Source organism: Podarcis cretensis, assembly GCF_951804945.1.
Source record: "Podarcis cretensis genome assembly, chromosome: 6".
Classification (NCBI taxonomy): domain Eukaryota; kingdom Metazoa; phylum Chordata; class Lepidosauria; order Squamata; family Lacertidae; genus Podarcis; species Podarcis cretensis.
The window spans coordinates 95,816,637-95,838,234 of record NC_137175.1 but is presented as its reverse complement, the minus strand read 5'-3'; the positions used below and the strand labels follow the sequence as shown (position 1 = coordinate 95,838,234).

Sequence of the window (21,598 nt, the reverse complement as noted above, 5' to 3'; positions counted from 1 at the left end):
CCAATAACAAATGTTGGAAATGTAAAGAGACTGAAGGTACCTTTTTCCACCTTTGGTGGACCTGCCCAAAGATTAAGGCCTTCTGGGAAATGATTTATAATGAAATTAAGAAAGTGCTTAAGTGCACCTTTAACAAGAAACCAGAGGCATTTCTCTTGGGTATGGTCGGCCAGCTGGTGCCGAAGAAGGATAAGAATTTCTTTTTGTACGCTACTACGGCAGCAAGGATTCTTCTAGCAAAGTATTGGAAGACACAAGAGCTACCCACGCTGGAGGAATGGCAGGCGAAAGTGATCGATTTTATGGGACTGGCAGAAATGACCGGCAGAATCCGTGACCAAGAGAAAGAGACTGTGGAAGAAGATTGGAAGAAGTTTAAAATATATCTTAAGAGTTACTACAAAATTGAGGAGTGCTAAAATGCTGAGGGAGAGGAAGACGTAGAATTGCAGCGGTAAATTGTGTTAAGTTTAGGGTGAAATTGAAAAGGAGAATGAATTTATATTTAATTGGCTAAGAAGGGTTGCTGAACAATTGTTTAAAATAAAGGATGCAAAAAGGGGAAGGTATGGGGAAGTCCGGGAAAAGAGGCTTATGGAAATGAGGTAAAGAAAGTATGACTTTTTATGTTTGTTTTTATGTTGTTTTTGTGTTTGTTAAAAATTTGGAAATTAATAAAAAAATTTATTTTTTAAAAAAAAGGATTACTACTTTCCTATAGAAGTAAGAGGTCTAAGGATTTCATCCTTAGTTATTAGAGTTAGCAGTTCTAATTGTTTATACAGCTCTTGGTAAACAAGAAGGTAGAACCTTCTATCTCAGTCACAGTCTAGTGTTTTTGGTAACCTATATTTACAAGTGAATAATCCTGAAATTAGGGTGGGTTTTAGAATTAGAAGTCCTAGGGGTAGCAAATGTAGGATAAGGATAAGATGTTCTTGAGCATGGGTGGGAGGGAGAAGGCGAAATTGATTTGAAATGGCTCCACGTTGGGTTATTAAGAATATGTATTGGGAATAAGTGGCAGTAATGAGGGTTTCAACCCCGGTGATGATGATGGTGGGGGATGATCAGTTAAATAGGGCAGTAACAATTAATAACTCACCAAGTAGGTTGATTGAGGGGGGCATGGCTGTATTGTTTAAGTTAATGAATAATCATCAAGTTGATATTAATGGGAAGGCAAGTTGTAGACCTCATACAAGAAGTAACGTTTGGGTGTGCACGCGCCCATAATTAGTGTTTGCTAGAGCAAAGAGGGCTGAGGAAGTTAGGCCATGTGCAATTATTAGGGTTATGGCTCCGGTCAAGCCTCATGGTGTTTGTATAATAATAGCAGAGGTTACTAGGCCCATATGACTTAGGGATCAGTAGGCGCTGAGAGCCTTCAGGTCTGCTTGTCGTAGGCAAATTGAGCTAGTTATTATAATACCTCATAGGGCTAAAATTATGATCGGGAATATGAGGGTAGGTGGGTAGGGGTTTAATATGGATGAAATACAAATCAGGCCATATCCTCCTAATTTTAATAAAATTGCGGCTAATACTATTGAACCAGCGATTGGGGCTTTTGTAAGTCAAAGATGTAAACCATATACGGGTAATTTGACTAAAAGGCAGAGTGATCCCGGTGGGGTGCCATCGCAGCTGCGCCCCCGCAAACGGTGTGCCATGCCCCCAGGACATGCACCACGCCCCTGTGGGCAGCGCGTCACGCCCCTGGGATGCGTGCCACGCCCCCCCCCCGGACACACGCCAGCTACGCCCCCACCTGCTCTCCACCCCCCGGTGCCGGAGCATGAAGCTCCGCCACTGCCTGCTGGTTGGAAACAGTTCGGGAATCTCTTTCTCTTGTACAGCAGCACTTCTTTCCATACTACCCCCTCTAAAAAGTGGTGAAGGTCTTATATTTGTTGACAGATGAATTTTGCAGAACATATGCAGCGAAATTGCACTGAAAAAGAGTGATCATATGTTACATTTGAAGGGGGAAAAGCAAATGGCCCAGGGAAGCCATGGCCATATCCTCCGAATCTTCTGACCATATTCCTGTTGCTTTCAGCTCTTAAGTTTAACCACTGGAAGTCCTGGAGTTTGTCCCCACCCCCCAAAATGTTCTAATGTACTTCTTATAATTATTTTCCTCAGTGAGCTATTTGAAGTGAAAGACATCCGGACCATACATCATGTGTTCATTGCTTTCTTCATCATGATCATTCTCAGCAACCTCATAGTAGACTCCATTGGTGAAGGAAGGTAGGAAAATATTGAAGGGATCAGCTGGAGGTTTGTTTGTTTTTGTTTTGTTTTAGTGTTGGACTTGAGTCATTTCATACCTGAACCAATGAAAATGTATCTGCATGCAAAGTCTTGGAAGATGTGGAGCCCTCCCAGTACTAACTGAAGGGCTGCAGGCTATGCCACAATAACTACAAGTTTTCCCACATGTGTGTGCTTATCCAAGGGGTCCTGGATCTCTGTAGGGGTTGTATCTGTCTGTATCTCTGTGTTTGCTTTCTTGCTTTAGAGTGTTCTGTGCAGTATAAAACCTTAGGGTGTATACCTAAGTTCAGTACTCGTTTCATAAGATTTATGCACTGCCTGATTCTAAAAGGAACCTCAAAGCGGTTTACGAAATGATAAAACAAGAAAAGCATTAAAAAAAAATCACAGCCATACTCTAAAGCATACAAAACTTAGAATACTAAAAAAGATTAAAAGTACCTCAACTTTCATTATAGAATTCCTTAGCTGTTACTGATTTAATCTGATGGAATATATATTTTAACCCAGGTATATGATTTTAACTTTCTGTGTTGTTTGAATCTTTTTTGAAGGTTGGTGCTGAAGTTTGATCTCCTGGTCTACGCTTTTGGCAAATCTTCTGTCGTTTTTTCCACTTGGCTTTACATGTTCCTGTCCACCCTGACTGTGCCCTATGGGCTCTTCCTCCTGTGGGCCCAGGGCTACCATGGTTCCTCCCACAAGACAATCCGCTCCGCTTTCTTTGGGGGTCTCCTCATGATCCAAATATTTGCGCTTGGAGTGGTTCCAATTTACATTGTCATTGCCTACCGTTTACCACCAGCCTCTGCTGCCATAGTGAGCTTTGAGCAGGTGAGTTTCATGTGGAGAGCTAGTTTCTTCTGGATGTAGCTAAAGGTCATTTCACAAAGCTTGAATTAGCAAAATGCTGCTTTATGCCAGGATTTGAGTCCTTAGCTAACCTGTAATTTTGTGTACACATTCTACTTTTGCTTCTGCCTGACTTGGGGTAATATTAATGGTGACAAGTTTTCATTTTTTCCAAGAGATTGAACCTAAGGGTGTTAGAAATGGTCAGGTGCAAAAAGAAACGCACCATAATTCTTAAGGTCTAGTAGGTACTTCTGTTTTCAGATACACTGATGGTTAAAACCACTAATAACTTGCTGCAAACACCCTCTTTTTGAGCACGATGGAGGAGAGAGAATGGAAACATTCTTGGAGGATACTGATTATCTCGACCTCTTGCATTCTGGGTGCAGACCTGGCTTGAGACTGAATCTGCTTTGGTCTCACCTTCATCAAAAGAGGGGCAGAGGAGCTTTTGGTGCTATTGACCATGGTATCCTTCTGGACCATCTCTCACTTAATTGTAAGATGTCAAATACATTTTATCTGTTATTTCACTCCTTTAGGTGCGCCTGCTGATGAAAGGCTACTCTTTCATTAGGGAGAATACTTCTCGAATACTTTCCTTTACGCCACAGAAGACAAGTGAGTGACTGTTTCCTACAATAATTGTACAGCTGTGGGGATGAAGGCACCCTCCCTTCTTCCTGTTCTGAGAGTTGGGTTCTGTGACATGGAGACAATTCAAAGACCTGTTCTAGTTCAGAAGAATGTGTGTATGGGCCTCCCCATGTTTTGCAAGATTACCAATACCATGCAACTTGTCAGTCTTCTAATGCTTATTGGAATAGGAGTACACATCTTGCAAAGGAAATAAGAGAATCCTGGGTTTAGTGGAACAGGGGAAAGTGCTCTGACAATAGGGGGAGGGAAGGTGTTAAACCTGGGGTGGACTAGAGATGAGGGGCTTGTCACAGACTTGCCTTACTCATTGTAAAAAAAAAAAAGAATAAGAATGGCATACAAACCATCTCCTTGGACTGAGAAATTTATTACTGCTAAACTCAAGCATTAATGAACAGTTTGAGACCCATAGAAAATAGGATGGAACCCTGTGGGTTTATTTTTTACTGTGTGGCATTATCTGGTACTAAACGACACTCTCCCTTCTGCTTTTTCAGACACCGTCCAAGTTCCTAAAGTTTCCCAGTACCTGTATTTCCTCTTTGCTCCCACCCTTATTTACAGAGACGCCTATCCCCGGTAATGTCTATGTAGTTGCTCCATTGTGACTTGGCAATTCTTATAGCCATTGTGATTGCGAGGTTGGACTGCATGCATGCTTCATAATGGAGGGCATAACACACGGGTTGGGGACCTCAGGCCCAGGGGGCAGGTGCAGTCCTCTGCAGTGGCGTAGCATGGTGGGGTCACAGGCACAGTTGCCCTGAGCGCAAAATTGTTATGGATGCAGAAGTTTAAGACTCAGGGCAGCCTCAATATAACTGCACATTCTGTCGCTGGGGTCCATTGAAAACAGCTTCTCCATGCGAACCAGGAGAGACCTCTCCAGACCATAGAACGACTCTTCTTATGTCTCCTGGGCGATGCAGATAGTATTAGGCAGTTGAATGTGTTTCCCTCCCTCCCACCCAACCTCTCCGCACAGCCCCAGGCAACCCACGCTACACCACTGGCCTCTGAGCCTCTCTATCTATTGCACTACCCACTTTTGCCTCTGACCCTACCCACTGCTGGGTCTCTAACTTAACTCATGGTCCTGAATTTCAGTGGGTCTTCTCTGAGTAAAGGTTAGTTGAAGACAACCATTTGTTTCTCTGAATTTTCCCAGAGCAGGCCTAGTAGGATCCAAAATGCATTGGTTCAATGCATATCTCTTTTGAGCACACTAGTACTTTTTGCTTCTGGTTCCAATGACAGGTGCTGAGTCTGACCATTTTGGCTTTAAGATATTCTACACTTCATGGGTTTTGATGGGTTTTATATATATAAGGTTCTAGAGTTCCTTTGTAGAAGTGGCTGTGTTATACAGGGTTGTCTTTCTATTTTCCATGGTATTCCACATTCTCCAATCTGTATATCCTATTGCCCTCAACTACTCCTTTCCTTCTTTATGCAAAATAACGATTTAAAAAATAGTAGTGCAGCTGCACATTTAGTAAAACATGCCATTTGAGCAAAATCATAACTAGCAAACAGACTTTCTTACTTTAAATATTTGCTGTTCTGGAATAGAAATTGGATTGTGTTTACTGCAGACTACATCAGCTCTGCTATTATTATTTCTTTTGCACTTATTAGTTGCTTTTATTATGGAAAGTAACTCAAAGTGATTTGCTGTCTAGCAGTTGTTTGTAAAATTCTCGCAAATTGGGTTTCAGTTGATGCCAAGCAAATTCTTATCTTGATTTAGGTGTAATGACTGTGATTTCCTTTTCTTTTCAGAACTCCTACAATAAGATGGAGCTATGTAGCTACCATGTTTGCAGAGGTTAGATATTTCTGTTCCTTTGGGGATTTCTGTGTTTCTGCAGATAATTATACAGCCTTCAAAGCTGAAAAGAGTTACTGGTTCATAAAAATATGTACAAGCCTACCGGAGTGCACAAGCCTGTATTAGTTATTTTTATTTTGGCATTAAGAAATAGAGACAATGCTTTCTGAAGCTTCCATGCCTGTTCACCTGGAATTGCATCCTATTCCCTTAGATTTGGATCACTGAATGAATAATTACCTCTAAACTAATGACAAACACACCTTCCCATTGTAAGATAAATTAAACAGTTTCACTTCTCTGAAGACAGGATACAATAGTACTAAACGACAAGCCTTCCTAAACCGACTTTTAACCGATGCCTGTGTGCTAGTCCTCTTATCATCTGTAAACATTTTCCAGAGTTTAGGAAATTATGAACAGTGCAGCAATCTGTATAAGTGTATTTTTATTTTGCCGAGTGGAGCAGATCAGCTAATTTCAAGCACGGTCGTATTTCTCAAATGGAGATGTAGTCCTTCCCTGGGCTGGGCTAGCCGTGCAGTGTCACAGATCCTAAAAGTTCAAAGGACAGTCTTGGATAAAAAGACTACACTACTCTACTCTACTCGTGGGACCTGCTCCTTGCAGGACAATGAAACCGCTACCATGGCAGCTGCTGTCGGTAAAGCAGATGTTCCACCTGGGCCCCTCCACATATACACATGCCAGCAGCGCACCTACCCAGGCCTCCCAACTGCTGGCATAGTAATTTTGCACATGGTGGAGCCCACGTGGAATGCCGTTTATCTGAAAGAAGCACGGACTATCGTAGTGGCACTGAAACCTTTGGTCAGCTGTTGCCTATGGCTGCATACACACCGGACATTCAAAGCACCTGGCTCCTCCCACAAAGAATCTTGGGAACTGCAGTTTATTAAGGGTGCTGGGAATTAGAGCTCGGGGGGGCGGGTTTAAAGTGCATGTCTAAGGATTCTTTGGGGAATGTCATGTGCGTTAAATGTATGATGTTTACTCAGCTTAGATCTGTGCATATTGGTAACTGGGATCCGCTTTCTCTTTTACGGATTCCTCCTGTGCTATTATAATTAGGGGCTTTTGTTTTTACTCCTCTCTAGGCCCTTGCGTCACTCTTCTATTTGCACTATATAGGTGAACTATACATCCTTCCTGCATTTCAGAAATATGGCCGAGAGCACTTCAATGTACGAGGGCTGGCCCTTTGCATCTTGCACACCATGCTTCCAAGTGAGTGCTCTTGGGTATCACCCTGGCCCCTTTTAATTCTGGAATTTTTCTAAGCAACAAATAAATAATCAGATACAGTGAAGATACTGGCAACAACTGGCAGTGTATGGCCTGTTGGATATATGATCTTAGCGTTGTGGTTCCCTGACTTGTAGGGTTCCTGAAAACCTGTTACTGGGGCAATAGCTTAAGCTGAGCGTGAATCTCACTGTTCTGAGAGAGAACATGGGAAGTTGCCTTACCCTAATCAGACCACTGGCCCATCTAGCTCGGGGTCGTCCACACTGACCAGGAGTGGATCTCCAGGGTTTCCAGACAGGGAACTTTTTCTGGCTCTACCTGGAGAGGCTGCAGATTGACCTTTTGCATGCGCTCACTACCACTGAGCTACTGCTCTTCTCTCTGAACACCTTTTGCAGTATGTTCTTAGTAACATCAGTACTAGTAGACTGGAGAAGGTGCGATCCTGCTTCATCCAACTCTGCTTTTTAGTCTTGTGTTGGGGATGCAAGCAGTTGTTAGTTTCTGGACTCAGTTCAAAGTGCTGGTTTTGACCTATAAATCCTCATGCGGCTCAGGACCCCAACACCAGAAGGGCTTCCTCTCTGCTGGTGAACCAGCCTGGTCACTGCATAAATATCTTAGGGAGGAGTGGAGGGTGGAACATGGAAACGGACTCTTTTAGCGGTGGCTCCCTGCTTGTAGAATGCGGTCCCCAGGGAAGAGTGCCTGGCTCCATCATTGTCTGTTTTAGGTGCCAGTCAAAAAACAGACAATGGTTCCTAATGGGAGGGTAATCAGTTATTTACATGGTCATTGTCAAGGGAGGGGCCAAAATCACTCCCCAGGTTCGTCCCAGGTAGGGCATTCAATAAGAAATTCAACCAAGGATTCCAGCAAGACAGTACCCTTTTATTAACTATACTGCAGTCAAGGACAGTCCCCTAAAATGGTGGGTACTGTACTGATCACAGGTTTCAATACACTTTTATATTCTTTCACATACAGTTTACATCATGCTAAATATATAACGAGTTCTACATTGACCATTATGCATTAGCGATGACATGACATCCTCATGCTCTGGTCATGACCTCCATGCTGTGGTCAAGACCCCCTTACAAGTCATCACTTAGTACAACAAACTAACCTCAGACCAGAACAGCCAAGTCAAACAATAAACAGATGACACAAAAGTAAATCTTTAACTCAAACAGCAGATTCTTTATCCTTGGTTCTAGTCTATATAGTCTGATATTGGTAAAGGACTTTATATACCTTCTATTTATATATGCAGGTATATAAAGGTTCAAGCTAACTAATACTTTACCAAGTATGACTAAAGCAACAAAATTATCTAAAACATTAACAATTTTTTAAATAATACTTTTATTAAATTTCTGAACATTTTACACATAACATTCCAATGCATTTTTAAAAAGGGATCTCTTTTCTGTTCTTGACTTCTCAACCCATTTTCTGTGATGTTTTCCTTATCCCCCCCTTTGCTGCAGCCTATTGTCACTCATTTATCATAATCATAACACAATAGGCTGTAATTTTTTCTGTTGCTCTTAGCTGAAAACCTAGCTGTAGTTACATACATAAACAACTTAACCATCCTTTTTTGGAATTTTTAACCATATAACCCCTAGCAGAAAGGCTTCAGTGTTTGTTTGTTTGCTTTTTTGTTTTTGGTAAACTCCTTTTTTATCTTTTAAATTCCTCATGGAGTCCCCCCCCAGAGATGGGAAAGTCTGCTTGCTCAGTTGGTGGCCTGAAAACAGAAGCACAACATTATGAGGCATCTAATCATAAGCCTGCATTTTTATCAAAGCTTATATTTTTGATCAGGGCCTGTATTTTAAAATGAGCTTAAAGATTTTCAAATGTTCATGCCAGGCAGAAGACCAGCTGCCTAAGAACCTTGGCAAGATGTTTATTCTCCTGGACAAGGGCCCCCCCTGATTTATAGCAGAAAACAATTCTCAAAGTCGTAAAAAGGGAATTACAGGCTGACAGCCAAGATTACACTGACCCTACATATTACAGAAGATAAAAAAAGAGATAAACATAATTAAGAGTTGATAAATAGTAAAATAAAACCATGTGCCTCCCATTAAACTTGAGCCATATTTTCCTAAGGTTGAAAGGTCAAGAGCAGTGAAAAAGGCAACTGGCTTGGCTGGCGAAGATAGGTTTCTTCCTATCTTATTTTGAGGCTGGAAACTGTTCCTTCCTTTTTTACTTTGAAAAGGTTTATTCTTCTAAAAAGCTATCTATGTTATGTATTAAATATATTGGCTTAAATGTAATTATGCAAAGGATTTAGAAAGAAAGAAATGTTAAATCCTTATGCTAGATTCTTATTTCATATAGTTGGAAGAGATCACAGGGGCCATCAGCCATCAGCCCAGCCCCCCTGCCAAGCAGGAAACATCATTAGAGCACACATATGGTTGTCAGGCCTTTGTTTAAAGACCTCCAAGAGAAGGAGATCTTTCAATGATGATGTGAACTCAAGATCCTTGACATCTGTTTAAGATAAAAATTTAAGATTAACCATTTGTTTTGGAGGGCAATAGGGCAAGGAGGGCAAGAGGTGAGCTGGTAATTAAGGTTCCTTGTTGAGACACATGTAAGATATATTACTACTTATTTGTCATTTATAGATAGAAGAATATATAGCTTTTTGTTTCCCATAAAAGGGCAAAAGGAAATGGGTGTATCTTTTGTGATTGGTTCTAGCAAACAGCCAATAGGAATTTCAACCAGGCTGATTGGACAGAGGCAGCCACAGGAGGAGCAAGGGGGCTGGATTAAGGAAATATAAGTGCTGGCCAGAATGGCAGGAGGGCAGGCCAGAGCTTGGTAACCATATACCACTGTGCCTCTCATTTATTTGTCTGACAAATAAATTATTATTTTAATTTCTCTATTGCTGCGTTGAATATTTCATTCCAGCTAAGCGTTAACCACAAGCAGGGTGCTACAATTATACGTCTTCTATTTATATATATAAAGGTTCAAGCTAACTAATACTTTAGCAAATATGACCAAAGCAACTAAAATACATAGCTTTACATTTACACATTAACAATCTTTAATGATCTTTATTGCTAGGCCCATTTCTTATCCTTGCTAGCTTATTTGCTGCCATTTGCCCCTCACAGAGCTTTTGCAGTACAGTATATGTGGCATATGATCAACAAACCTTTGCCCAACACTGTATTAGCAAATGGTCAAGAGCAAACATCCTCAGATTTTGTCTTAAGCAAGGTCAATCAATACTTTCATTGCTTCTATTTCAAGTGTTTGCTATTCCAGAGCCTTTATGGAAACTTGGGGAGCAATACAGAGGGGGGAGGGCAAGCCATTTCCCCCTCCACATGAATGAAATGAATTAGCCTGAAATACATGTTTTCTTCATTGCTCCACAGATATATTGTCGACATTCATCTTTTATTATTTACTCCTTCACTGCTGGCTGAATGCTTTTGCTGAGATGCTGCGCTTTGGTGACAGAATGTTCTGCAAGGTAATTGATGTGCAAGGCTCATGATATCTCTCTCTCACACACACACACGCACAAAACACAACATGCAAAGAAGTATTTGCTATCAGTTTTAGAGTGTACCTTGGTTCGTGGAACGCTCCATTTGATAGAAATGTTGTGTGTGTGTGTGTGTGTGTCATTTTGCCATTGATGAGGTTCCTCCTGCCTAGAGAGGCCGATCAGATACCATCAGTTTTCTGGACAACCTGTTAATACATTCCTTTACCTCTGGTGAAAAAGGGAACCTGTGCCTTTTTTCTGTTGACATTCCTGATTCAAAAGCATTTGTTGCTATGTGTTGTGTTACTGGGCTTTTTGGATAGAATTTTAACCTTGCTGTGACTTTTAAACAAATGTAAATAGATTTGGGTATGGCGTCATGGAAGAAAAGTATGTCCACTCTATAAATAGCAGAACTCACCTGCAGCCTTCTTTTAGTGTTGTCATATACAGGCGCCTTTATTTTATTTTTTTATAATTTTTTTATTGATTTTCACAAAATTATAAACAAAACAAATAAACAAACATGGATCATAATCTTATTAAAATTACACTTATTAACATGGTTAAGTGACTTCCTCGCTTCAATGCACTTCCTTTTAACGGTTTTCCAAATCAAAGTTCTTATGAAATTTTACTAAAACATTAACATCCTTATATCTTTTAATTTTAAAATTAAACATATTGATTCATCACTTAACTTATATGAAATCCTAAGCCAATTAAATATCTGCAAGCTATTTCCAATTAATTTAATTTTACATATTTAACTAAATAATCATTAAATTTTGTCCATTCTTCCTGATACGCCTCCTCCTTCTGGTCGCGGACTCTTCCAGTTAGGTCGGCCAGCTCCGAAAACTCCATCATCTTCACCTGCCATTCTTCCACTGTAGGAAATTCTTGCGTTTTCCACTTTTTTGCTAATAAAATTTGAGTGGCAGTTGTGGCATACAAAAATAATTTAACATCTTTCTTGGGCAATTCCAAACCTATTATTCCAAGAAGAAAGGCCTCTGCTTTCTTTATAAATGAATATTTCAACATTTTTTTCCAATTCATTATAAATCTTTTCCCAGAAGTCTTTCACCTTGGGACAGGTCCACCACATGTGATAAAAAGTTCCTTCTTTTTCTTCACATCTCCAGCATAAATTATCACAAATATGATATATCTTTGCTAATTTAACAGGGGTCAAATACCATCTATACATCCTTTTCATTATATTCTCCTTTAACATTGTACATGCAGTGAACTTAACCCCTTTCTTCCACAATCTTTCCCAATCCTCAAACATTATGTTATGTCCTACACCTCTGATTTAACTTGTTCATCCGTTGTATGCCACTCCAACAGTAACTTATACATTTTAGACAGATTTTTTTTCCAGATAAATTTTTATTATTTTCTTCATATGATCTTTTTAAACTTTTATTGGCAATTTTAATGCCTTATGTATAATGCTCAGAGGTTCTATTTGTAGTCAAGCAGTATATATAGACATGTTGTTAAATAAATGAATAATTCCAAGGGATCATACAAATGTGTGTTCTGATCCTGCTGCTGCTTCCACTTGGGGCCATTAATGATTAGTTTGAGCAGTTTAGAGGACAGTGATAGAAAAGCCTCTGAATTTCAGCTACCTTCTATATTTCTCTTTTCTGAATGTGGTTTGCAGGTTGCCCCCCCTACATTGAATTACTGTTCATGTAGAGAAAATGTCACATTTGATTTAGCTCTGATCCTTTTGGATCTGAGCCTTGGAGACCTAGTGTAGCTACAAATACTGGGACACCAGTGACTTATTCTCAGGGCGGCTGTTTGGGAAGGAGGAGGTTAGGATTTAATGCCTGCAAATGAGCTCTTGGGGAATTTCAGTTATACATTGCAACAGTACACCAGATGTTCACAGAGATTGTATTGCCAATTGCTCTAAAACACTTGAATAGCAGGAATGCACTTGGCACTTTGATCCTGCAGTTTTAAACACTGTGTCAGGGACTCAGCGGGAGCGCAGGGAGGAGAGGAGATGGAAAGCGAGGGGGAGCAATCCGAGGGCAGCGTAGGAGAATATGACAGCAGCCCGATAGATTCCATGAGCCTCTCCAGCGAATCGGAAGATTCACAGAAGGGGGCGCCGATGGGCAGGGCAAGGGGCGACCCAAGGGGGACACCCCAGAAGCAAGGGGCCAGCGGGGACTCCCAGAGCAGCAGTTGCAAATCAGGACCAGCTTCCCCACCAGAGCGTAGTGGGGGGGAGGAGTCCCAGGTGTCAGAGCCCACATATGCACCACCAGCGAGAGAAGATGAGTCAGGGTGGACCACGCCTCCATCGGAGAGCGAGTTAACGGTTAAGAGGAAAGTTGCAGGCTGGGCGCGCGCGCCAAGTTCAAAGGTACAGGCGAGCGGCACAGAAGGTAGCCCGGATAGGGAACCAGGTCCTAAAGCCCGCCGGAAGGAGGGGCAAGAATCGTCAGGGTCAGCGTCAGAGGAGTCCAGGAAGGATGAGACCCTAGCGGGCAGGAGGGCCCAGAGGAGAAAGGAATTTAGGAAGAGGTGGAGCAAAGCGAGAGTCTTAAACTGGTGTGGAGGGGGAGGAGACTCAGACAGGACTTCGCCGGTCTAAGGTCGGGACGTAGAGCTGCACGCTGCGGCTTTGAAATGGAGACTGAATCTCAATAAAGACTTTTGTACATAACTACAGCCTAGCGTTGGTCCTCTGTGAGCTGGGACCTGGAGGCAGCTCTGACACACTGTCTCTAAGGTCTCTGCTCTTTTTACTTCCCTGATCCTCTCTCGCAGGACTGGTGGAATTCTACATCTTATGCAAAGTATTACCGAACCTTGAATGTGGTAGTGCATGACTGGCTGTATTACTATGCATACAGAGATGTCCTTTGGGTAAGCAACCATCTTTTAATGCACCCCCTTGCTTCAGCTCTAAAAGAAAGCCATTTTTTAAAAGGAATGGCAGAGATCTTTACATTTCCCCCACAAAATGATTATATTAAAGTTCTAATGTAAATGTGAATTACACAACATGTAAAATACTTAGTCACTTTACCCATACAGAGATCTGACAGAAGGTGGAAAGAGAGAAGCTTGTACTTATGCAGTCTGGTTTGTATCCACTATTTGGGAAGTCACTTTTTTTTTTTTACCAGTCTACCACCAATTTCACCTCTCTATGCCATATCCCACACTGTTCCAGCTCTCACGCTAAGTGTTTGTGGGGCTCCATTGAGTAGGAGGGATCAGCAAAAATGAGGTGCCCTGCCTTGTGCAAGTAGAAGTCCTTTTGACAGAGCAAGGCCACCACTGGAGACAACCCTCCCTGTGCAATAAATGTGAATGGGCAATTTAAGGGTGGTTATCACAAGCTGTTCACTGTTGTTTTTGAAAATTGGATCTCCTCTGATACATTCACCTATCAGAGAGTCACCCTTCCCCTTGTTTGTCTGTGTCTCTCTCTCACCACCAGTTATTTGGGAAGAAATTCAAAGCAGTCGCTATGCTGTCGGTCTTCACTCTTTCCGCCGTTGTGCATGAATACATCCTGGCAATGAGCTTTGGTTTCTTCTATCCAGTATTATTGTTCGTCTACATGTGTTTTGGAAGTAAGTACCAAATATAACAGGGGATGCGGGTGGCGCTGTGGTCTAAATCACACAGCCTAGGGCTTGCTGATCAGAAGGTCGGCAGTTCGAATCCCCGCAACGGGGTGAGCTCCCATTGCTCGGTCCCTGCTCCTGCCAACCTAGCCATTCGAAAGCACATCAAAGTGCAAGTAGATAAATAGGTAAGGTAAACGGCGTTTCCGTGCGCTGCTCTGGTTCGCCAGAAGCGGCTTAGTCAAGCTGGCCACATGACCCGGAAGCTGTACGCCGGCTCCCTCGGCCTATAGAGCAGGATGAGCGCGCAACCCCAGAGTCGTCTGTGACTGGACCTAACAGTCAGGGGTCCCTTTAGTTTACCTTACCAAATATACCTTCCGGCAGCAGCAGTTTATGTAAATTCTGAGGATTAGCTTTTAGTTGCCATCTGTACTTAATGTTCTAAGATGCAAGGGGCTTGTGTTGCAGCCTGCTTTACCATTTGCTCCCTCTAAACCTAGAAGCCTCTCCTGACCCTAGTTAAATCTCCATTCTTTGAGACTGATCATGGCCAGAGTAGGAGGGAGGACTTCCTTGGCTTGGCTGAGGAATAAGTTCTGATAATGCTCCAAACTCTGATATGCGGCTTTCTCAAAGACTTGGGAGATGATCCTTGCTTTGGAGGTCTTCAGCTTGCGACCTGAAAAGAGGTGCCCTTTCCCCCTGCTTGACACTGGCAGTATCAACCATCTGTCATGGTGGACAAGTATCTCTCCTATCATATAGCCAACTTTGTTTCATATGAGTAAGTGGCCCACTGATTTTTCTGTGTGATTTAAAGGGAAAGCCCTGTCTCTTTTCCACTGTAACTCCAAAAAACCGTTGAGAGCCATTTATTTCTATGGAAAGAGGTACAACGTGTCATACTGATACGGACACTTTGCTAACTGGGGATCAAGGAAAGAATGCGGCTGGTGTCCTTAACATGAATTTTGAGTGCATTTTAATTTTCTTTCGTCAGCGTTTTTCAACTTCATTCTCAGCGACCGTCGGAAAGGCCCCATTTGGAATGTGCTCCTGTGGCTTACGCTTGGGCTTGGTATAACTATGATACTTTACCTCTACAGCCTGGAATGGAATGCCCATAAGCACTGCCCTTTGAAAAATGTGAGTATCCCACTTGTCATTGGAAATAAGAGGAACAGAGCTGAGCTGCTATTCTGGACTATTCATTCAAGCCCTAAGATGTGAAAGTAAAATTCGAAAACCAGATTTTTAGAAGGTTGCATTTTGCCCAGAATAGCTACCGTAGAGGTTTCTTTCTAACAAGAATAACAAGCAGCAGGGTCAGAAAAAAACACCTTTGAAACTTCCTCCATGTCTTTTTAAATGAATAATGTAAAGCTCTGAGCGAGTTTCTGCCCTTCTGGAGAGGTGAAAGCCAAAGGTTCTCAGAGGATGAAAGGGGGCAGTAAAGAAGGGAGGGAGAGTAAAGGGAAGGTAATGGAAAAGAGTGAAAGGCCTTTGTTAAGTTGTGGGTTGACATAGCAGACGACACAGCGATTTCTCCAAGTAGCTCTTTATTTTGTAAGCTGGAATAGAACTGACTGCAAACAGCTCAGCCGGCCTGCTTTTATAGGCAGCCGGCTGTCAACATTGTAGCAACAACAGCCCAGTGTTTCCCACCTAAAATAACTGACGTGGACCTGAGTGAAAACTATCTACAGACCTGAGTGAAAACTATATACAGTATCCCCCTGCTGGCCCAGGGTGAAACTTCACTATATAACCGCCTTAGTGGAGCACAGTGGTTTCTTTATTCTACTTGCTGTGTTCTCTGATTCAACTACCACCTTTGGATCTCCTGGGTTCAAACAGAGAGAATTCACTACATCTTTGCTGCATTTAATATGCGGTGCCCACTACCTTTCCTTATTTAATATGTAGTGCCAGATCAGCCCACATGCATATGCATAACCCCCTGGGGCTGGTTCTTGGACTGTTGAGGCCTCATAGTAGCTGGAGCCAAGTAGGATTGTAGTTTCAGGATTGCAGACACCTTAGCAATTCTGCTTGACCTGGAAGACCTGCCATTCAGAGAGTTAAAGCGTCTGGGTGAAGCTGACCCAAAGAAAAGCCAATTTGGGGGTCTTATAGGGAAAGGCAAGCCTTTTCCCACCCCCACCCAACTTCTAATTGCATAGATTGGCTGTTGCAAGTTGGGTGGCCGCCCAGGCTTGAGAGACAGCAAAGGAAAACACTTGGGTTTCATCACTGGCATTTGTTCTCATGGCTAACGGATAACTCTACAGAAGTGAAAGTGCCCAGCATTTCCTGACTAACATTACTGTTCCTCTTGTGTTTTATAGCCCACTTTCCTTGACTATGTGAAACCGCGTTCCTGGACTTGCAATCTTAAGGTCTGACACCCTTTGGGATATCCCTCCGCGTCAAGGCCAGAAGATGCTTGTCTTTTAAACAATGGCAACAAGTTGGGCTAGTGTGTTAAAATGACTGCAGACTTTTTAAAGGGAAGCTGTCTTTAGCTATGGCAAAAGTGGGTGGTGTCTGCTACTAAGGGCTGTATCATTCCCATTTTAGTGGCCCATGGTCCAGAAGCCTTGGTGCACACGTGGGACTGTTTTCTATACCAAAAGTGGGTGGTGTCTGCTACTAAGGGCTGCATCTTTCCCATTTTAGTGGCCCATGGTCCAGAAGCCTTGGTGCACACGTGGGACTGTTTTCTATACCAAAAGTGGGTGCTGTCTGCTACTAAGGGCTGTATCATTCCCATTTTAACCAGAACCAGTGTCTTCAGGGGTTCCTGCTCTCTAGCTAAGGACCCAAGCGGACCTGAGGCTGTTTATGCAATTAGTTCTTTTGAAAATAAATAGCATCTGTCGAGCCCCAATGTGGATTGGAATTGAGGCATAGGGCTGAGGAGCTTTAACAATAGGCTCCCAGTTTTGATCAGGGGAATCCCCACAGTGCTATGTGGATTAAATTTTTATAAGCAGCGAAATGGTGGCCTTTGCTACATGTCCAGTTTTAGGTTTCTTGCATTCCTCACTGATGATTACTGTAGCGATTTGGAGGGGAAATGCAGTTTGTGTTGAAGAACCTAGAGAGTGTGTTGGCTTGAAATGATCATGCTGCTCCACTGAAAACGCTGGTTTACTTTGTGAGACAGCCTTGGGTGGGTGGTGTGCTTAGAGCTACATAAGGAGGGACTGTGTCATTGTGAAAAACAATACCCCTATATTGCTGACTGTTCACTGTGTAGTCTATAAACTGGAGCTTTTCTCTCAGCCGCCCTAAAGCGCATTTCTGACATGTTCTAAGAGTGTAAAGGAGGGGGGGCTATGTACTAGCGTAGGCACATAGGGAAAATGCAAATTTTTTGGGTTCTTGAGCTGCTGTCTTTTGTATTGTCCTAAATTTGGTGCCCTAGTAAATTCTAGGTGCTGGAGGCTTTTCTCATGTCATCTAACTGCAGCAAAAATTAAAAAGAGACTTAATTCTGATTTATACTGCAGAAAACAGCTTAAGTGATAAGTGTGCTAATTTTAATCAGTACTTTGATATGACCCAAGTGTAGACTGGGAAAGGTTATGGACCACCGGAATAAAATTCACGGCATGTAATGCCTTGAAGGAGAATATTATGAAAATGATATATAGGTGGTACATGACCCCAGTCAAGCTTGCAAAAATATATCACCTGTTGAGGCATCTAATCATAGCCTGCATTTTTATTAAGGCTTGATCAGGGCCTGTATTTTAAAATGAGCTTAAAGATTTTCAAATGTTCATGCCAGGCAGAAGAGCAGCTGCCTAAGAACCTTGGCAATGTTTTTACTCCTAGACAAGGGGACCCCCTGATTTATAGCAGAAAACAATTCTCAAAGTCGTAAAAAGGAATTACAGGCTGACAGCCAAGGTTACACTGACCCTACATATTACAGAAGATAAAAAAAGAGATAAACATAATTAAGAGTGGGTAAATAGTAAAATAAAACCATGTGCCTCCCATTAAACTTGAGCCATATTTTCCTAAGGTTCAAAGGTCAAGAGCAATGGAAAAGCATCTAGCTGGCAGAAAGGAAGAGAGTATTTTGGGAAGTCTTTTTCTAAAGTTGTTTCTTTCTTAAACTGAGATCCTTTTAAGATTTCTTTTCCTTTTAAAAGGTTATTTATGTTATGTATTAAATATATTGGCTTAAATGTAATTATGCAAAGGAATTAGAAGCTAAGAAATGTTAAATCCTTATGCTAGATTCTTATTTCATATAGTTGGAAGAGATCACAGGGGCCATCAGCCACCAGCCCAGCCTCCCCTGCCAAGCAGGAAACATCATTTAGAGCATACATATGGTTGTCAAGCTTTTGTTTAGAGACCTCCAAAGGAAGGAGATCTTTCAATGATGATCCTTGACATCTGTTTAAGATAAAAATTTAAGATTAACCATCTGTTTTGGAGGGCAATAGGGCGAGGTGAGCTGGTAATTAAGGTTCCTTGTTGAGACACATGTAAGATATATTACTACTTATTTGTCATTTATAGATAGAAGAATATATAGCTTTTTGTTTCCCATAAAAGGACAAGAGGAAATGGGTGTATCTTTTGTGATTGGTTCTAGCAACCAGCCAATAGGAATTTCAACCAGGCTGATTGGACAGAGGCAGCCACAGGAGGAGCAAGGGGGCTGGATTAAGGAAATATAAGTGCTGGCCAGAATGGCAAGAGGCCAGGCCAGAGCTTGGTAACCATATACCACTGTGCCTCATATTTATTTGTCTGACAAATAAATTATTATTTTAATTTCTCTATTGCTGCGTTGAATATTTCATTCCAGCTAAGCGTTAACCACAAGCAGGGTGCTACACTGTCTGATAATAAATGTTGGAAATGTAGAGAGGCTGAGGGGACATTCTTTCACCTCTGGTGGACATGCCCAAAAGTGAGGTCTTCTGGGAAATGATCTATAATGAACTAAAAAAGGTATTTAAATATACCTTCGTTAAGAAACCGGAGGCCTTCCTCTTGGGCATTGTCGGCGAGAAAGTGTCAAAGAAGGACAGAAGTTTCTTTATGTATGCGACAACAACAGCAAGAATACTTATTGCAAAGTATTGGAAGACACAAGACTTGCCCACACTGGAAGAGTAGCAGACGCAATTGATGGATTATATGGAATTGGCTGAAATGACTGGCAGAATCCGAGACTTGGGAGAAGAAACAACGGAAGAGGACTGGAAGAAGTTTAAGGACTATTTACAAAAACAATATAAGTTGTATGAATGTTAAGTATCTGCACGATTTAGAAAATCTCAGTTCCAGCAAATAGATTTTGTAAAATAGAAAATTAAGTTATAAGTAAGAAAAGGTCGAAATTTAAGGCAACAATATGTTTAAATTTAAGGTATGAGTAAATGATAAAAATTATCTTAAATTTAGAAGTATAATATTTGGAAAGTACAAAATAAGGTATGAAACAAGGTAATAATTTGCTGATATTTTTAATATAAATAATGCAGGGTAAAGGAGATGTGAGGAAGTCCAGTTAGTTATATATAAAAAAATTGTATTGAATGGTTGGTTTTTTTCTTTTTCTTTTTTCTTTTTTATTTCCTTTTTTCTATATGGTTTTTTGGTGTATTTGTTCTGGCTTTTTGGTGTACTCTTTTTTGGTGAAGGGATCTTGTATGTATATTGTGTACTATGAAAATTTAATAAAATATTTTTTTAAAAAAAAAGATATGACCCAAGTGTATTGCCTTTTAGCTAAGCCATGTGTTCCAGGTTTATTTGACTAAGGTGGGTGTGTCATTGATAATTTTTGTGGATTTTGGGGGAAGTGCCACCTGGATTGAATATTATGAACAGTAGTTTCAAGATGCCAAATGTCAAGTACAGTATTTAATCTAGTTCAAAACTTAAAAATGCACTGAAACAGTATCCACTTTTGGAGAAAGACGAGGAAATATGAACATCTGAATTTGGATCAACACCCTGTGTAAGCTCTGAAGGAGTCTCATAAGTACCCTTAACAAACACACTGCATTTAGAGGCTACTCACTTGCAGGTTCTAGATAGAGGTGTGAGGGAGATTTCTGTTCCTAGAACATTACAAACTATATGTGCAGATTGTAGTATTGCTAAATCAGTGTTAACATGGTCGACTCATCCATTCCAGAAAGCTTTTTGCTTTTGTTTTTAAATTGTCTATGATGGCACTGTAATTGTCATTATAAGATGGCCGGGATCCACCCAAAGAATTTTCATCACATTGTGTCCTTTTCTGCTGCTTGTTTAAAGAGAATCCCCCCCTCCACACAAACCTCCATCTTCAGAATATAATTTGAGAATTTTATCAAATAAATCCTGTTGTCTTTGGGAAATACGTGTACTTTTTTCTAAGGGGGACGTGTGGGAAGATCAGTATACTAATTGTAATCAACCTCATGCTTTGGGACTGAATCTGTGAATGTAAACTGGATGGGCACAACATGGTTGCAAATCTCTTGCAAATGATCTACACAGCTGAATGTAACCTTGGTACCTCTGTGACGAGGCATCCTGTTAACCTGGAAGGTGCTGGATTGCAAGGCTGTAGGTTTCCTCTTTCTCAGAGTGAGCAATGGAAAACTTTTCTTGCACAGATGGTGGTGAGAAGAGGACAAACTGTACCTGACACCGGAATGGCCTTACCAAGCCTCACTTGCATCTTCTGTAATATGGAGAACATTGTGGGTCAGGGAAGGTTGTTGATGGTGGGATATAGAATTGTTAACCGATTCCAAAATGTATCGAACTCTCTGTTGTGACCTATTCTGTTACTTGCAAGGGATTATGTGATCTATACTGTACTACAGAAATTGAAATATATTTTGCTATCCATGACACTTGTCTGCCTGCATTCATTCCAGCCTCAATGTACTGCACCTAGACAACAAACTGGTTGAAAGTGTGGTACAGTGGTACCTCGGGTTACATACGCTTCAGGTTACAGACTCCGGTGACCCAGAAATAGTACCTCAGGTTAAGAACTTTTGCTTCAGGATGAGAACAGAAATTGCGCGGTGGTGGTGTGGCAGCAGTGGGAGGCCCCATTAGCTAAAGTGGTGTCAGGTTAAGAACAGTTTTAGCTTAAGAATGGACCTCTGGAACAAATTAAGTACGTAACCAGAGGTACCACTGTATTCTCCATTCTATGTTTTTGTTTTATGGTGTATTTTGTATTCTCAATTTGTATTTTTCTGCTGTGAACCGCCCTGGGATTTTGGGATGAAGGGTCAGCTACAAATCTAAATTATCATCATCATCATGATCATCTATGCGCATCTGTGGTGTGCATTGAGACGTGGGATTTGCAAGAAAATGCTGCAGCATGGAGTGTGTCTGTTCAGTGTGCTAGTCCAACAGGGCTTCAGCCATCATCATTTAGTCTCCCCTTCAGTTTTCTCTTTCTCTGCTCCCCTCCCCAGACACTCCGCATTGAATAAAATATGGGGGGGGGCAGGTAAGCCCCATCCTTCAAAACTGATCACATGATGTGGTGCACGCACACTA

The 21,598-nt window shown here is 41.5% G+C and overlaps 1 protein-coding gene and 1 long non-coding RNA gene across 5 annotated transcripts in view; both read left to right on the top strand.

Annotated features, from left to right (window-relative positions):
• LOC307218702 (sterol O-acyltransferase 1-like) overlaps nucleotides 1-16,537 on the top strand; it is a 39,791-nt gene extending 23,254 nt beyond the window's left edge. For all 4 annotated transcript variants that reach the window (XM_079981424.1, XM_079981427.1, XM_079981426.1 and 1 more), the window contains 11 exons: nucleotides 2,149-2,256; nucleotides 2,838-3,117; nucleotides 3,681-3,759; nucleotides 4,296-4,377; nucleotides 5,581-5,626; nucleotides 6,748-6,877; nucleotides 10,318-10,415; nucleotides 13,236-13,334; nucleotides 13,915-14,050; nucleotides 15,048-15,193; nucleotides 16,396-16,537. In XM_079981424.1, the coding sequence (XP_079837550.1) occupies nucleotides 2,149-2,256; nucleotides 2,838-3,117; nucleotides 3,681-3,759; nucleotides 4,296-4,377; nucleotides 5,581-5,626; nucleotides 6,748-6,877; nucleotides 10,318-10,415; nucleotides 13,236-13,334; nucleotides 13,915-14,050; nucleotides 15,048-15,193; nucleotides 16,396-16,452 (1,261 nt within the window). In that variant the 3' untranslated portion in view covers nucleotides 16,453-16,537. The remainder of the gene's footprint in view (nucleotides 1-2,148; nucleotides 2,257-2,837; nucleotides 3,118-3,680; nucleotides 3,760-4,295; nucleotides 4,378-5,580; nucleotides 5,627-6,747; nucleotides 6,878-10,317; nucleotides 10,416-13,235; nucleotides 13,335-13,914; nucleotides 14,051-15,047; nucleotides 15,194-16,395) is intronic.
• Nucleotides 16,538-17,492: 955 nt separating this feature from the next.
• On the top strand, nucleotides 17,493-20,929 carry LOC307218897. Its single transcript, XR_013840091.1, has 2 exons — nucleotides 17,493-17,634; nucleotides 19,811-20,929. It is a non-coding gene; the product is annotated as an uncharacterized lncRNA (long non-coding RNA).
• The last annotated feature ends 669 nt before the right edge of the window (nucleotides 20,930-21,598 follow it).